A 17,218-nucleotide genomic window follows, 5' to 3' on the forward strand; every position below is an offset into this window, starting at 1 on the left:
CTCTCTGCAGCAGTTCCCTGTCCTGCTGGAACTGAAGGGTCACAACTGGAGACAATGCAGCATCCCAGGTAATGACCCTTCCCCAGCGCCAGGAGAAACCTGTCCCCCTGACATTCTGTGATTCCTCCACTGCACATGCAGGCGATTTATTCACTGCTTTTCCCCCACAAATTCCAGGGTTTCGCTCAGGGAGCTGCAGTGCCAGCCGGGGGGAGCCTCTCCCTGCGTCAGGGTCCCAGCTCTGCCCGGTCACCCAGGACTGGGTCTGCTACAGCCACCGTGTCCCGCACACCCGCAGCCAGAGGCAGAACAGCGAGGCACAGGGATACCTGTAGGATTAGGGAGGACGAAGCCAGGGATAAAGTGATACCAGTTGCAGAGAGAGCAGAGCAAAGAGCCCTGAGCAATTACGGCACCTACGGAAGCGTGACGGGGGGTTAAGCCCTGCTGTGTCGGGGCAGCACAGAGCTCCTGGGAGATTAACTGAGAGGGACATGGGACGAGCACCGGGAACAAGCATTTCAAACAGGGTGAAGGCTTCTGTGCTGGTGTCTTTTAAACTAGATACAAAACAGACATGACACACATCTTTTTTTTCAGCTGGTGGCTGCAGGCGTTACCTGCCTTGGGAGGAACGGTATTTCTGATCCCAGAGGTGCCGATGACAAGGCAGGAGCGGGAGAGGCTGGAAAAAGGAGAGCAGGGAGTTCCTGCCCTGTTGCACTGTCACAACAAATGCTCAGAACCTGAGGGGACACGGGGTTAATCGCTGAGGACTGAGGCCAGACGGGGCGTGCGTGGGAGCTCCGAGCCCTGATTCCCAGCCTGGGAAGAGCTGGGTCCATCCGGAGGGTGTTTTACGGCACCTGGAAATAAGGCTGTATGGGGCCAGAGTGGCCAAATTCCTCCGTTCCCGGGAAGGCAAGAGAGCTGCCACCTCCCTCGTCACCCTGAGCCTGAACAAATGCAGCCTGAGAGGCGGCTGTGGCAAAAGTGGCCTTGCCTACAGTGACCAGGTTTTCTCTGGATTTTCTAGTCTGGATCTCCTCCAAAAAGAGGTGATGTTGTTCCTAATTTGGGAAGAATAACTGGTAGCCAGGACCCACCTGGGAGCAACACAACTGGAACTCCAGCCTGGCAGGGTTTGTGATGGATCTTCTCCTGTGCTCCTCCACCGCTTGTGCTCTTCAGCTCGGCAGAAGTTCCCAACTGCTGCCAGACACTGAAGGAACCTTATAAAATCATAGAATCATTTTGGTTGGAAGAGCCCCTCAAGATCATTGAGTCCAACTGTAACCCAACCCTGACACTGCCCCATGTCCTGAGAACCTCATCTCCATCCATTCAACCCTCCAGGGATGGTGACTCCAGCACTGCCCTGGGCAGCCTGTTCCAATGCCCCACAGCCCTTTGGGGAAGAAATTGTTCCCCACATCCAACCTCAGCCTCCCCTGGCGCAACTTGAGGCCGTTTCCTCTGCTCCTGGCGCTTGTTCCTGGGGAGCAGAGCCCGACCCCCCTGGCTCCAAGCTCCTTTCAGGCAGTTCAGAGATCAGAAGGTCTCCCCTCAGCTCCTGTTCTCCAGCTGAACCCCCCAGGTCCCTCAGCCGCTCCATCACACTTGTGCTCCAGCCCCTCACCAGCTCCATTCCCTCCTCTGCACTCTCTCCAGTACCTCCATGTTCTTCTTATGAGGAGGGGCCCAAAACCGAACACAGGATTCAATGCAGGGCCAGCTTACGTATTAAAAAAAGCAGGGAAAATTCTATTTTAGAAACCAGTTTTGCTGGTAAAGGTCACCACACCGGCTTCTACAGGTGATGCCACCAGGTTGCTGCCAGGGCCACCCAACGCAGCCAGGGAAGGATGACACAGCAAACGCCGACGGTCACATCTGCATCTGTACCAAGACAAATGTCCCCTTTCCTGGTGGGACTGGCCCTGCAGCCCCCTCTGCACAGACCCACAGGTGCCAGGAACCGCCCCTGGTCACCCACAGCAGCCTCAGAGCCCCAGGATCCCCAGCGCACCCCCCGGTTTCTCCCGATACCCAGCTGGAGGAAACACGATTGTCTGTTTTGCTCTGTTTTCCCCCGGTAATTCCCACATGCCGTTTATTTTCTTGATGGGTACTGACCACTGAACTGACATTTCCATCACACAACCTGTTACAACCCCGACGTTCTGGATGGTAACACTTAACTCAGAACCCGTTGTTTTATAAATAGAGTTTAAATTGTTTTTTCCCCCTGTGCACCATTATACATTTATGTACATTTGAATTCCATCTTTTTTATTGCCCAGTCTCTTTCCGCAGTTTGCCTTCACCCGCACAACCCTGTGTATCAGCAGCAAACTGCACTATTTACTAGCTTCTGCTGATCTTTTCTGAATACACCGAGCCGGTCCCTGCTCAGCTCCCTGCTGTTTTCTGCTACGGATTGTTACCTCCTACCTTTTGTTCCTTACCTTTTAGCAAACGATTTCTCCTCTTATCACCTCCCTTTCTTTAGGAGCCTTTGCTGAGGGACCTTCCCGAATACCTTTGGAAAAGCCAGGTGGGTTCTTCTCTTGGTCCCTGATCTCTCCTGCAGGTTCTGCCAGGGCTGGTGTCCCGGAGCTGGTGGCAGCACAGGACACCAGGGTGCCTTGGTCCCTGTCAAAAAGCGACTCTTGGCTAATACGGGTAGTAAGAGAGCTCTGAAACAGGCACCGTTAGCAAATCCTTCAAAGGTACCTAAAGATGAAGCCAGATTTCACTAGGTGAAGAAAGATCTTTCTGTAACCACCTGAAATATTGTGTCCAGTTGTGGCCCCTCAGTTCCAGCAGGACAGGGAACTGCTGCAGAGAGTCCAGCGCAGCCACCAAGATGCTGCAGGGAGTGGAGCATCTCCCGTGTGAGGAAAGGCTGAGGGAGCTGGGGCTCTGGAGCTGGACAAGAGGACACTGAGCGGGGACTCATTCCTGGGGATCAAGATGGAAAGGGGGAGTGTCAGGAGGATGGAGCCAGGCTCTGCTGGTGACAACCAGGGACAGGACAAGGGGCAATGGGTGCAAACTGGAACACAGGAGGTTCCACTGAAATCTGAGAAGCAACTTGTTGGGGTGAGGGTGGCAGAGCCTGGCCCAGGCTGCCCAGGGAGGTTGTGGAGTCTCCTTCTGTGCAGACATTGCAACCCGCCTGGACACCTTCCTGTGTAACCTCATCTGGGTGTTCCTGCTCCATGGGGGGATTGCGCTGGATGAGCTTTCCAGGGCCCTTCCCATCCCTGACACTCTGGGATTCTGTGATTCTATAACGATGCAAAATAAACATAACTACAAACCGCAGAGCTGAGCCGGCCTTGCTAACGCCGAACTAAAAATGAACAGACAACACAGACCAACCCAGAAATACCCTGGTTTGCAGCATTTAAAGCCAGGTCTGTGTTGTTTCTTCTCTGCTGAATTTTGGGCTGATGTCTCGGTGTTGACTGATGCATCTCCCAGTCTGGACTGGAACAGACTGGGAGCTGCGGAGCTCCCGAAACACAGCGCAGGCCCCGCAAATACTCAGCCGAGTAGGCACACACGCTCAAAACCGATGGCTTTAATAAAAAACAAAGAGCAAAGGCCTCAAATCCCGCTATTTGTCTCTTCCGCAGAGCTCCTGGTGCCAATAAAACTCTTAGCAGTGGTTAAGCCGTTGCAGGCTCCTCACCACTCACCAAAGCCAGGTCGAATTTAAAGTCCTGCTGTGTGCCCCAAGGTCTCTGTTGATGTTTTTGTCTCTTGTTTACAAAGATTAAATCCCCCTGTTACATTCATTCGTCCACAGGCAACAACCGCTGTTTATAAAAGATGAAATGTGAAATCTCGCACATCTTGTTTTCAACTCTTTTCCAATTTCCATTTAAGCCGTAAATGAGCTGTGGTTCTCCCTGAGGTTTCCCGCTCGCTCCACACCCGCTGGCCATAGCACAAATAACTGCTCTGCAACAAGACTTAGCGAACAAAACCTTGTTTTCTTGCAGGCAAAGCCAGGCCTAACTCAGAAGCGTCCCAACCAGAATTACGTGGCAGAAATCTGACATCCCAGCCTGAGTGAATTGAGGTTCCGAGAGATTAAATTGAAGTTCGTTTTCTCCACATTGTTTTTACTTCTGTCTCGCTGGAAACTGAAACCCCGCGAGGCTGGTTTCTACAAGGAAAGATTGGGAAGGAAAGATGCTCAGAAGAGAGAGCTCTGGGAAGTGTTTTTATATTATTAAACAGAAGCAGCAAAAAAAGTCAAGAGATGAGGTGCCGGGCAGCAAAAACAAGAGAGTCCTGAATTGCACATGGTGCGTTTCTAGTCCGTCCCTAATTCGTCTGTTCTTGTCTCCGGAGATCCACAATTTCCCCCAAGGTCTGGGGAGCTCAAGCATTCAAAGGACCTGCCGGAGTCGTGTAGGGATTGTCCCGCGAGCAGGACCCGGCGCGCATGGGGAGGAGCTGGTGGTTTCCTACAGACGCAGCAGCAAAGCCACCGATCACCAGCCAGCGGAGAATTCGGTAGATGCCACCGGGAAAGCCACCGTGTCCCTTCGCACGGAGGGAATGAGCTGAAGCGGCGGGGGCATATGACAAAGGTGAAGGTCAGGATGAAGGTGAAGATGAAGAAGATGAAGATGAAGATGAAGGTGAAGATGAACAAGATGAAGATGACAAATTAATATTGCAAGGGAGGGGAGAAGGGAAAAGGGGCAGGAAGTGATTAAATCAGCTCAAAATGCAACGTGGAAGTGCAAATGGATTAGGAAAGACTCCTATTCGTGTCTGCTTCCATTACTGATGGATGTGGTCTTGTCTTCTCCATTTTTTCCCTAAAATTTCAGCCAGACAAGAGAACCTCTCATTACTTTTGTTTATAGTTACCTATTTTCATGAATCCCAGCACAAAGCAAACATCTCCTCAGTTACCCAAAATTATCCTGATAACTAAAATCTCTTAAGTGTCTCTTAAATATAAAGCAAATATGCCAAATATGCTCTGCCACCCTCACTGGGAAGAAGGTTCTTCTCATCTTTCAGTGGAACCTCCTGTGTTCCAGTTTGCACCCATTGCCCCTTGTCCTGTCACTGGTTGTCACCAGAAGAGCCTGGCTCCATCCTCCTGACACTCCCCCTTTCCATCTTGATCCCCAGGAATGAGTCCCCCCTCAGTGTCCTCTTGTCCAGCTCCAGAGCCCCAGCTCCCTCAGCCTTTCCTCACACGGGAGATGCTCCACTCCCTGCAGCATCTTGGTGGCTGCGCTGGACTCTCTGCAGCAGTTCCCTGTCCTGCTGGAACTGAGGGGCCACAGCTGGACACAAGATTCCAGGTGTGGTCTCCCCAGGGCAGAGCAGAGGGGCAGGAGAACCTCTCTGACCTACTGACCCCCCCTTCTAACCCACCCCAGGTACCATTGGCTTCCTGGCCACAAGGGCCCAGTGCTGGCTCATGGTCACCCTGCTGTCCCCAGGACCCCCAGGTCCCTTTGCCCTACACCGCTCTCCAACATGTCGTTCCCCATCTTACACTGGAACCTGGGGTTGTTCCTGCCCAGATTCAAGACTCTACACTTGGCCGAGCGTCCCCTCCTTCTCTTGGCCACTGCACGCAGCCCGTTCCAGGAGCTGGTGTTGCCTTCACACATTCCTCCAGCAGCAAGAGGTCTTAGAACTGTGCATGGACACGACTTCATCCTGCAGGTTCTCCTCAAAAAAAATAAGGTTGACTGTTCTGATTTTAAGGGCAAGAAAACCACCGTAAGATTACCCGGTCTCATGAAATAAAGCAGGCAACCGATCGGCTTACCAACCCAAGCCCTGGCAACCCCTGCTACCACAGATCGGGGTGAAGCAGTGTAATGTGTATCATTGTTTAACCGGCAACCGCGCGTTCAAGCGGCGTAAACACACACAGACAGCCTGGTCTGAAGGAGCCTCAGCTCTCAGCACATTACACCTCACCGCTCGCTTCCCATCCAGTGTGCTTGTGCTTATCCCTCAGCTTGATACGAATAGAAGTCACCCAACACAATTCCAGCGAGGATGAGGAGCCGTGCGGAACAGTCCTGCCCACGGAGGAATCTGTGCCCTGCGCTGCGGATGTGACTGAACGGTAATTAAACAATAAATCGCCTCCCAGAGAACCTGCTGCGTTCGGCTGTAACCACAACAGACACAGCAGCAACCTTAGCCCTGGCAGACTCTTTTTTCTCTCTTTGCCTCTATAAACCAGACCGTTCAACACCCACACGCTTTACAAACAAATCCCCTTCCCGCAGCGACACGGAGATCTCCATCCTTCCCACCTCCATCTTCCCTAAGCCTCACGTCTCAAAGGCTTTGCCGGAGCTTCACCTTTAACAACAAGGAGAAACCTGAAATGAAAAACAAAGACACATCAAGTTCTAACAGCAAAACCCTGGCTCTGCAGGAGCACAGCAGCGCTCACCAAACCTTTCAGCATTAGCACCCAGAGCCTGCACGCTCTGGGGCTTTTCTGCTCAGCAAAGCAGAATAAAGCTGGTGGGGACAGAGCCAGCGACAACCCTTTGTCATCCTGTCCCCATGTTCTCGGTTCCCAGGCTGTGCAGCCTCGTCCCCGGCTCCTCCCGCTGCAAAAGGTGTCGCGGGGATGCGGGGGTGACGGGGCTGCGGGAGCTGCTGATTTATCCTCGCTCTAATTAGAGCCAACACCTCGTTTCACGACTGTGGGTAACGCAGAACCACGTTCTCAGCTGCACCGAGCTGAAAATAAACAGAACATGGGCCACAGAGACAACTTCCCAAACCTCATGCTACAGCCCCTGATTTAGGGCACATGTTTGTGTCCTTAAAGCATCTGCAAATGCAGAAGAGTGGCCACCCAGTAACACCCTCCTGCCACAAGCAGGATGGGCACGTTATTCACCACATCTCAAAAACTACCATTTCTTTTCTCTCACAACCAGGGTTTCTGCAGGTGCCCTTTAAGAGCTAATCCTTGAATCCCCTACAATCAGAAATCCTTTGTGTTTCAGCCTTTTTTTATGTTAAATTGACTCAGCGACAGTAACACAGCTACTGCACGCTCAGGTTTTTGCAAAAGGTGTGAAAGCGAGAGGACGGGGAGAACAGCAACAGCTCTGGGCGAGTTTGCACCGAGAGGTGTTGATCAGCACATTTCAGAAGAGCTCGGCTCAGTCCCAAGTTAAAAACCAATTTATGCACCAAAAGAGTTGAAGCTCAAGGCAAAGCAGGGAACAGACCTGGGCTCAGCGTGTCCTGCAAAGGTGGAAACGCTGCGACAGCAGCTCCCAAAGGGAGATTTTGTGTTCCCTCACTGCTGCCCAGGTTCGGCTTTTAACAAAACATCCCGTTCGTGTTGGAGAAACTCTGCATCCAAATCCTCTTCTCAAGGGCTCCAACACTGGGAGTGGGAGGTAGGGATTTTATCCTCATTTTTTATTACTAAGTGATGATTACTCCAAGAGCCTCAGGCCCTCAGCGCCACGGGCTGGACCTGCTCAGAGACTTTTTGCAGCGTCCCAAACATAAGATGATTTGTTTTCCTTCATCCTACGCTGAGAACAAACCCCCTGGTTAAACTGTGTGACCCTGGCGCAGCCACGAAGACGAGGGAATAGAGGACACAGTGAAATGCACCTGAAGTCACACTCTGTAGGTTTGAACTGTCTGAGGATTCTGCAAGATTGAGGAGAGCTGTTAACCCTGCCAAATAGCTATAGGTAATAGCTATAGGTATTGGCTATAGCTACAGGTATTTCCCACCCCAATTCTGTTACCCAGGGCCGCAGTGACAGCTCATGTGCAAAATAATCCTTTGCCACCTTGAGCACAGAACACCTCGCGGTCTTTAAATGATTTCAGTATGATATTGAGCGGATCTACAGCTCGGGAACCACTCAGTCTCCAAAAAGCAGCAAGAGGAGCAGCCGCTGTTGCTCTGTAAAGAGGCCGAGTGAGTTTGCCCAGCTCTAGGAGCCTCCACAGCAGCAAAGCGCACGTACCCCCCTGGGAAGCAGGCGACGGGGCTGCACTCGGCAGCGATAACAAAGAACGTGTCAGGGCTCATGTCGGGCGAGATGAAAAACCTTTATTCCAAATAGGAATTGGAACAAACGTCGCGTCCGCGGGTCGCGGTGTGACAGCGCGGGCAGCGCCCGAGCGGCCGCGCTCGCCCGACGCGGAGGACACGGCCCTCCAGGCACTTGGAGAGGAAGCTCAGCTCCAAAGTACAAACACTGAACGGTTTGGCTTAAATTTTTAATATAAAAACTCACTAAAAATGCTAAAATGTGACAAACCATTGGAAATACTGTGACAAAACATCCGCCCTTGCGCAGTAAAAAACAAGACAAACCCAAACTGGCAAGCAGCTTTGAAATGCATGTTTTCTTCTTCCTTCCGGCACACCGGACCATCGTCTACTTCAAACGTTCATCTAAAAAAATCCTTGGCACGTTCAGCTTGTGTTTCAGTGCAAGAGGCTACTCTCGATGGACCAGCACAAATAAACCCAGTAAAAAGAGGACTGCGTACTGTAGGAGAAAGGAGAGAAGACACAAGAGCGCACACCCACATCTAAAGATGCAGCAGCAGCAGCAAACACGCAGGGCAATCGGTTCTGCCCGTGTGTATAAGGTTCTCAAGAAGGAATTTTAGCTGGGGTGGGAGAAGCAGGCGGAGAATGAAAGAGCTCTTACCTTGAATTTCGGATAATCGTTCATTAAGATAGTCACTATTCCAATGTAGGGCACAAATCTACAAGAGTAGAGGTTTTATGGAATCAAACAGGGTTGGAGGGCGCAGGCGGGGAAGCTTGAGCATGCAAGGGTGATGGTCAACAGGCTCGGAACGTCCTTCCCCGAGCAGGGTGGCTGTGGCCACGCGGAACGAGCGACAAACAGCCCCGGAGCGCGTTTGAGCCTCGGCCTTTTTCAGCCCTCGCCTCCCCGCAAAGCCGGTGCCTCGCAGAACGATTTCGACGGAAATTCCAATCACGCCTGAGCGTGCGCTGCCCTCACACTGCTGTCCGCCCGGCAGCGGAGCCCCGGGCTCAGCTCACAGCTTGATGCCTTCTCTTAAGCCAAGCTCAGAACTGAGCGGTCTTTGTTTTTTAACTCCCCGCAGTACTTTTTGAAACCTTTCCCGCAGGGAGAGATCCAGAGGATTAACAGACGGCGTTGGGGGAGGGCAGCGTGAGAAGCCGCAGCTTTTTCACCGTCACTTACCCTCTCGCTCGTCCCACGACGTCCTTTTTCTCCAACCAGTGCTGTCCCCGTTTGTACAGCCCTCGGTCATCCACGGCGTTATTGTCTCCCTTCGTCAGAAATTTGATGTCACCGTTTTGCCTGGCAAAGACAAGACAGCCGGTAAGGCAGGGAACAGGAACTTAATAAAAGCTGTTCTGGAACGAAACTAACACTAAGATATTAGAAGCAATCGTGTGCTACAGGACTCTGCAGCCTGGAAAAGGCGGAACTGATGGAGATACAACAGTCGTCCAACAGAAATGGCACAGACAGCAACAACCGAACGGCTTTTGCTGCCTCTTCCAATGCAAGACCCAGAGGACAGCAAACGAGACGCGGCGGTATCGGGTTAATTCACGGCAGACGAGGTGCCGTGCAGATCTAACGGCGGTGCACCCGACCCCGGCTCCCCAAGAGCATGGTTCGGATGCCAAAAAATGGTATCAGTTCAAAAAGCGACCAGTGTGAGAAAGGAAAAGGAGGAGGCTATTGATAAAGGACTGAGGATTTGCGCTCAAAATCATTTGTGGAGAGCGGGGAAATGATTGCTATGTGCTGTCTTTAATTTGCTGTGAGATGAGTTAGTGAGTTTGTCAGCAACAGGATCCTGGGGCAGAGGAAATGGGAAAAGGGGGGGAATGGAGGGAAGGAGAGAAGGGGGGGGTGATGGGGGAACTGGGGGGAACAGGGAAGTGGGGGGGAAGCAGAGGCGGAAACAAAGGGGAGGGAAAGGGGAGAAGGAGAAAAGGGGGAAAGAGGTGTAAAAAGTGTGGAAAAAGGGTGGAAAAGAGGGAAAAGGGGGGAAAAGAGGGGAAAGGGGGGGAAAGAGGGGAAAGGGGGGGAAAGAGGGGAAAGGGGGGAAAGGGGGAAAAAGAAGGGAAAAGGAGGGAAAAGGAGAGAAAAGGGGGGAAAAGGAGGGAAAAGGAGGGAAAAGGAGGGAAAAGGAGGGAAAAGGAGGGAAAAGGAGGGAAAAGGAGGGAAAAGGAGGGAAAATTAAAAAGGAAAAAGGAAAAAGAAGAGAAAAGAGAAGAGAGAAGAGAGAAGAGAGAAGAGAGAAGAGAGAAGAGAGAAGAGAGAAGAGAAAAGAGAAAAGAGAAAAGAGAAAAGAGAAAAAAGAGAAAAGAGAAAAGAGAAAAGAGAAAAGAGAAAAGAGGGGTAAAAAAGGAGAGAAAAGAGAAAAACAGAAGCGGGGAGAGAATGAAATAAAAGGGAAAAAGGGGGAAAAAAATATCTCTTTTTTAAGACCAGATCTTTCTTCAAAGCACATTTTGTCAGTGTGGGAACAACCACCACCCTGGGAGCTCAGGGACAGTCTGGCAGATGCTGCTGGTCCTGATAACACGGGCTGAGCCCCCAGATGATGCTGGAGGCACCAGCTCCAGGAGCAGCTCCAGCTCCTGCCACCAGCACCACTGGGCACAGTTTGAGCGCAGACTCTGTTTAGCGATAAAGAATGAGCTCAATTTCCTTCTGCACACAGACTAGCGAGGAAAAACCATTTTCTCACTGGAACGATACTGGTGTGGTGATGGAGTGGAGCATCTCCCGTGTGAGGAAAGGCTGAGGGAGCTGGGGCTCTGGAGCTGGACAAGAGGAGACTGAGGGGGGACTCATTCCTGGGGATCAAGATGGAAAGGGTGAGTGTCAGGAGGATGGAGCCAGGCTCTTCTGGTGACAACCAGTGACAGGACAAGGGGCAATGGGTGCAAACTGGAACACAGGAGGTTCCACTGAAATCTGAGAAGAAACTTGTTTGGGGTGAGGGTGTCAGAGCCTGGCCCAGGCTGCCCAGGGGGTTGTGGAGTCTCCTTCTGTGCAGACATTGCAACCCGCCTGGACACCTTCCTGTGTAACCTCATCTGGGTGTTCCTGCTCCATGGGGGGATTGCACTGGATGAGCTTTCCAGGGCCCTTCCAACCCCTGACATTATTCTGGGATTCTGAGTTACCATAAAACCCTAAAGAGCAGGATTTCAGTTTTCCTGCACTTTGACACTCCTGTCGGCTTTCGCGGAGACTTTTCACAGTTTTCCTATTCATTCCGTAACTACAGGAAGAAATGGGAATCTCCAGCCACTCAGAGGACACTCCTGAATTCCAAACCAGTACCAGAAGAATATTCTTTAAATAGTGAAAGAAAAAGAAGCAAATGAAGCAGCCGACACCGCAGAGTCCGATACCTTCAGTGCCTCACTTCAGGTCACAGTGCAGGCTTTTCAGTTGTACCTTTCTTAACGTAAAGATGTGTTTGGTTGTTTCCTTTAAATGAAACCTAAAATAGCAGAGAATCTAGGATTGGCACTATGGTCCTGTTATATTAAACAAAAAGTGCTGGATACCTTAATACCTCCTGCTGAGACAGAGCCAGGCAAAAGAAGAAGGGTGGGTAATATTTGGAGACCAACTGCCACACCAAATGCACATTTGTGCTTCTCCTTCCCGTACACCGGCTGAGAGCGGAGACCCCAGCTCTTCAATAATAAAGCCCCAGCGGCAGCACCAGAGCAACACGGGAGATGGAAAGCAGCATTTTACTTAAAAGAGCTCCTGACATCACCAAAAGCGCACATGCAGCGTCAGATAGCAAAGTCACCACGTCTATCGACCTTCTTTTTAAATTAGTGGTCTCAAGGAACTGACGCTGGTCAAAGTTTTGGGTGCAGAACACACCTGAACAGCAAACAACCTGCTGGGTCACCCTGTACCGCTCACACAGACGGGGTTTCTGCTGCACTACTGATGCCCACAAAGGTGCTCCACCTTGACCTTGGGCCAGGGAGACCATGGTCTCCATGTCCCAACAGCTGTGGCTGCTACAAATGCTGTTGCGCTCTCAGAGCTGCCTTGAAGTTCAAGATTTAGTTTTGGCTCAAACGCCTCATGGGGCTGGCGCGTGTCCCCCCAGACTGTGTTTTGAGTGTTGTGTCCGGTTTAAGAAGGACAAGGAATTACTGGAGAGAGTCCAGCGAGAGCTACAAAGATGCTGAGGGGTCTGGAGCATCTTTGTGATGAGGAGACACTGAGAGAGCTGGGGCTGTTGAGCTGGGGAAGAGAAGCTGAGAGGGATCTGATCAATGGGATCAATAGCTCAGGGTGGGTGTCAGAGGATGGAGCAGACTCTGTTCAGTGGTGCCCAACGCCAGGGTGAGGGGCAACGGGCACAGACTGAATCACAGGAGGCTCCATCTGAACATGAGAAACGTCTTTGCTGGGAGGTGCCAGAGCCTGGCCCAGGCTGCCCAGAGCGGGTGTGGAGTCTCCTTCTCTGAGACATTCAAACCTGACTGGACCCACCTGTGTGATCTGCTCTGTGACCCTGCGTTAGTCTGGGGGATCTACAGAGGTCCCTGCAGCCCACACCAGTCTGGGATTCTCCAACCAGGAAGGCTCATGGCTCCAGAAGAAGCTTTGCTTGGAAAATGAAGCCCCGTTCAGCAATCAAACCCAAGCAGCTGCATGTCAGACATGCAACCTGTGAAATGTAAGAGAACCGACAGTATGTGGAGAGCACAGCGCATAAAACAGCACAAAACTTCTGACAGAGAAGAAAAGGAACAAGGAAATGGCCTCAAGTGGCCTAGGAAGAGGAGAAACGGCCTCAGGTTGTGCCAGGGAACATTTAGATTGGATCTGGGGAACAATTTCTTCCCCAAAGGGCTGTGGGGCATTGGAACAGGCTGCCCAGGGCAGTGCTGGAGTCACCATCCCTGGAGGGTTGGACAGACGGACACGAGGTTCTCAGGACATGGGGCAGTGCCAGGGATGGGTTATGGTTGGACCCGATGATCTTAAGGGTCCCTTCCAACCAAAATGATTCTGTGATTCTATGAACACTCTGCCTCTGCATGAGAGCAGAACCATAAAGACAACTTTAAAAATAACACAAGCTACACACAAAACTCCTTCTCCATAAGTTCTACCTCTACCAGCAAAACTCACTTCACACACACAAATGTAGCCACAGCTCCAAGGGACAACACAGCAACACGATGCAGCAGCTTGGGATGGAAATGATGGCACCGGAGACATTCAGTGATGTGGGGAGCCCAGGATTCTGGCACAGACTCCCCACTTTGCGCATTCAGCTGGGTGATCCTCACACGTAAGCCCAGGAGGGCAGATTCTGTGTGTCTGAAACTTCTGCGTCACTTCCTACAGCACCTGCACACCTGTTACTGACATCCCACCCATTCGTTTACCCAACGAGATGAGGAAAAATACAATTTAGCTCAACATCTGCAGTACAACCCCCCCCCCAGTTCTCCACATACTTCTCATGAATTTTCAGGACGCGATGGACTATGGGAATTTCCCGTCCTTCTATCCTAAAGACGACGATTTCTCCCACTCTGATGGGATCTTCGATTCGGTTCGTGAGGAACAGCAGGTCTCCCCTGTGAAACGCGGGCTCCATGCTTCCGCTGCAAAAGAGAAGAGGAGCGGTTCAACAGGATTTCAACACTCAGTCGGTAGGGCTACACTGCAGTGGTGCAAAACTTTGGTCATTTATTTTTTATCTTTAATTTTTTGCAGGTAGATAGATCATCCTCACAAACAAAGCGCTGAAAACACACAGGGCTCTTGTATTCCCATCTGGAACAGACAGACAGATGCGCTAAAAATTTGTTCCTGTGATTCATCACTTTGCTTAACTATCTCATTTCAGGCACCACTATTCAAGGTATTTTTCTCCTGTCTTGTAAATGGCAATTGTTACAAAATACTTAACCTTCTTAATTCGGAATAAATAATGCAGTAGAAGACAAAATGATGAACTTTCAGCACCGCATATATTTGTGTTTTATCTCGAGACAGCTGCTATTCAGCACAGGAGATCCCATCGCTGCAGCAGAGCCGGGACCCAATGGCCCCGTCTTGCTCCCTGCTGCCCTGGACTTCACAGCCCCATCAGGACGGAGCTTTGTTAAATGACACGTGGTAATTAACACTGATGTAAAAAGACACAGACAAGGCCCCACGTGGTGTCCACACCAGCGTCCAGTGGCTGCCCCCCAACTGCGGCCGCAGGTTGGTTGGTTAGTAGGTCGAGAGAGGTTCTCCTGCCCCTCTGCTCTGCCCTGGGGAGACCACACCTGGAATATTGTGTCCAGTTGTGGCCCCTCAGTTCCAGCAGGACAGGGAACTGCTGGAGAGAGTCCAGCGCAGCCACCAAGATGCTGAAGGGAGTGGAGCATCTCCCGTGTGAGGAAAGGCTGAGGGAGCTGGGGCTCTGGAGCTGGACAAGAGGAGACTGAGGGGGGACTCATTCATGGGATCAATGTGGAAAAGGGGAGTGTCAGGAGGATGGAGCCAGGCTCTTCTGGTGACAACCAGTGACAGGACAAGGGGCAATGGGTGCAAACTGGAAAACAGGAGGTTCCACTTAAAGATGAGAAGCAACTTGTTCCTGCTGAGGGTGTCAGAGCCTGGCCCAGGCTGCCCAGGGGGGTTGTGGAGTCTCCTTCTGTGCAGACATTCCAACCCGCCTGGACACCTTCCTGTGTAACCTCATCTGGGTGTTCCTGCTCCATGGGGGGATTGCACTGGATGAGCTTTCCAGGTCCCTTCCAACCCCTGATGTTCTGTGGTTCTGTGAACTGGTCTCAGGCAGGAGGATGGGAGGGACACGGGTGCTGCCTCCTGCACGGCGCTTCCCTGAGGGCAACACACGAAACAGGTTTTATCACATCCAGTTACAGGGGAATAGCCCTTCTATAAAAGGGTACAGCTGAGGCTCCCCTTTTCCTGATCACGCTATGGCTCACCAGAAGGCCAGGAAAAAAAACAAACAGCTGCAGAAGCAGCATTAGTGGATCCTTTTAAGGATGCAACATAACATATAATAGAGTTTGCTGCAGCCAGTTCCCATTTAAAATACACTTTTCACTATACAAGTTTATTCTCTGGCAGCTCAAAGATTTCAGGTTCCTCTTCGCTGACCAAGAGTCATCCCACCAGACAACTATTCGGGCAGCAGCAGCGACACGCGGGCAGGGCGGGAGGTGCCGCCACGTTCTGCTGCCGCAGATGCCACTGTGGGAGCTGCCATTGACCTCAAGGAGAATCATTTGGGTTAGAAAAGACCCTCAAGATCATCGAATCCAACGATAATCTAACTCTCGGACTAACCCATGTCCCTGAGAACCTCATCTCTACGTCTTTTAAACCTCTCCGGGGATGGTGACTCCACCACTGCCCTGAGAAGACGAGCTCTGCCACCAACGTTGCATTGACACAGGGACAACCCCCAAACGAGGGGCTTGTCACTTCGGCCAGGCTCTGTGCTTCAAGACTTGCCTTTTGCAAACCGTTCCCACTCAGAGCTGTGGCTGAGCATTTCTCCAAGGGGTTTGCTACGATCCAGAAATGCCTGCGTTGCGCTCTCACCATATTCCTTTGAAGTCCTTTCTCCTCTTGTTTCCTCCCTCAGGGCCACCTCTCAGGTACACTCCAGGCAGCTGACAGATGCTATTGTTACACGAGCCCAGCAGCCTCACAGAATCATTTTGGTTGGAATAGGACCTCAAGATCATGGAGTCCAACCATTAACCCACCCCTGGCACTGACGCGTGTCCCTGAGAACCTCATCTCTGTCTATTCAACCCTCCAGGGACGGTGACTCCACCACTGCCCTGGGCAGCCTGTTCCGCAGCTTCACAACCCTTTCCAGGAAGAATCTTGTGTAATAAATGGAACTGGTGGTGGAAACCAGGCTGTGGGATTTCCAGCTCAGACAGGGCGACAGAATGTGTAAGCGAAAGATGTACTGAGGGGATAGAAGGTGCCAGATGGGAAGAGCAACCAGCCCTGACACCAAATCAAAGACACTTTGATTACAAGACTGCCTGTCACTAAGAACCTCGTCTAAATGCCTTTTAAACCCCTCCAGGGATGGTGACTCCAGCACTGCCCTGGGCAGCCTGTTCAATGCCCCACAGCCCTTTGGGGAAGAAATTCACAGAATCCCAGAGTGTCAGGGGTTGGAAGGGCCCTGGAAAGCTCATCCAGTGCAATCCCCCCATGGAGCAGGAACACCCAGATGAGGTTACACAGGAAGGTGTCCAGGCGGGTTGGAATGTCTGCACAGAAGGAGACTCCACAACCTCCCTGGGCAGCCTGGACCAGGCTCTGACACCCTCACCAGGAACAAGTTGCTTCTTGTGTTTAAGTGGAACCTCCTGTGTTCCAGTTTGCACCCACTGCCCCTTGTCCTGTCACTGGTTGTCACCAGAAGAGCCTGGCTCCATCCTCCTGACACTCCCCCTTTATATATTTGTAAACATTAATAAGGTCACCAATTGTTCCCCAGATCCAACCTCAACCTCCCCTGGCGCAACTTGATGCCATTTCCTCTTGTTCCATTGCCTGTTCCTTGGGAGCAGAGACATTTACAGCGGATCAAGCACGGTCTGACGATGCTGGTGTAGAGAGATCTCTGCAGATCGCACTGATATTAAACCATAACCCGCTGGTTGAGCCGCAGGGCGCTAAATCAGCGCACCCCGGGTGGCCTCGCTCCCTCGTTCCCGCCCGTCCCTGCCCCGCCGCAGCCCCAGGGCTCTCACCCCACGGCCGGGAAGCCCCTCGGTTCGGGCCCAGCTCCCGAACGAGCCCCCACGTCCCCCCGGGGCGGGATTTACCTCAGCACCACAACGATGGGGCTCTCGCTGCCCGTCACCACCATCAGCCCCTTCCAGATCATGAGCGCGGACGAGACGATCATCCCGAAGTTCAGCACCTGGTAGTACAGCTGCGGGGGGGTCAGGGCACGCCCGGCCCGATCCCCCCAAAGCGCGGGCCCTCCCCGCTCCCCCCGGTCCCTCCGGCACCTGCCGCTTGTTCATGCGCCGAACATCGTCCAGAAAATCCAGCGACAGCATCGCCGGCGCCGCCACCACCGCCCGCCCGCCCGGCCGCGCTTCCGCTTCCGGCGCCGCTGCCGCCCGCGTCACCGC

At 52.2% G+C, this 17,218-nt stretch overlaps 2 protein-coding genes across 8 annotated transcripts in view; both read right to left on the reverse strand.

The window, feature by feature from the left end:
* NMB (neuromedin B) overlaps nucleotides 1–17,218 on the reverse strand; it is a 64,399-nt gene that overhangs the window by 6,660 nt on the left and 40,521 nt on the right. For 2 of the 6 annotated variants that reach the window (XM_082061304.1, XM_082061301.1), the window contains exons 1-3: nucleotides 2,469–2,783; nucleotides 1,640–1,735; nucleotides 1,107–1,232 (exon numbers count right to left, since the gene is read on the reverse strand). The gene's annotated coding sequence lies outside the window, so the exon portion shown is untranslated. Of the gene's footprint in view, nucleotides 1–1,106; nucleotides 1,233–1,639; nucleotides 1,736–2,468; nucleotides 2,784–17,218 lie in introns of those variants that run through there. The other 4 variants (XM_082061308.1, XM_082061306.1, XM_082061302.1 and 1 more) reach the window with 4 other exon arrangements.
* SEC11A (SEC11 homolog A, signal peptidase complex subunit) lies at nucleotides 5,540–17,187 on the reverse strand. 2 transcript variants are annotated; one of them, XM_082061300.1, is made up of 6 exons: nucleotides 17,093–17,187; nucleotides 16,904–17,013; nucleotides 13,535–13,684; nucleotides 9,243–9,362; nucleotides 8,715–8,772; nucleotides 5,540–6,386 (listed from the first exon to the last, which is right to left on the reverse strand). In XM_082061300.1, the coding sequence occupies exons 1-6, from the start codon at nucleotides 17,141–17,143 to the stop codon at nucleotides 6,369–6,371; spliced, it is 507 nt and encodes a 168-aa protein (XP_081917426.1). In that variant the 5' UTR covers nucleotides 17,144–17,187; the 3' UTR covers nucleotides 5,540–6,368. The 2 variants fall into 2 exon arrangements, with proteins under 2 accessions (XP_081917426.1, XP_081917425.1); XM_082061299.1 differs by lacking the exon at nucleotides 5,540–6,386 and adding an exon at nucleotides 8,085–8,549.

Source organism: Streptopelia decaocto (assembly GCF_964273445.1).
Source record: "Streptopelia decaocto genome assembly, chromosome: 9".
Classification (NCBI taxonomy): Eukaryota; Metazoa; Chordata; class Aves; order Columbiformes; family Columbidae; genus Streptopelia; species Streptopelia decaocto.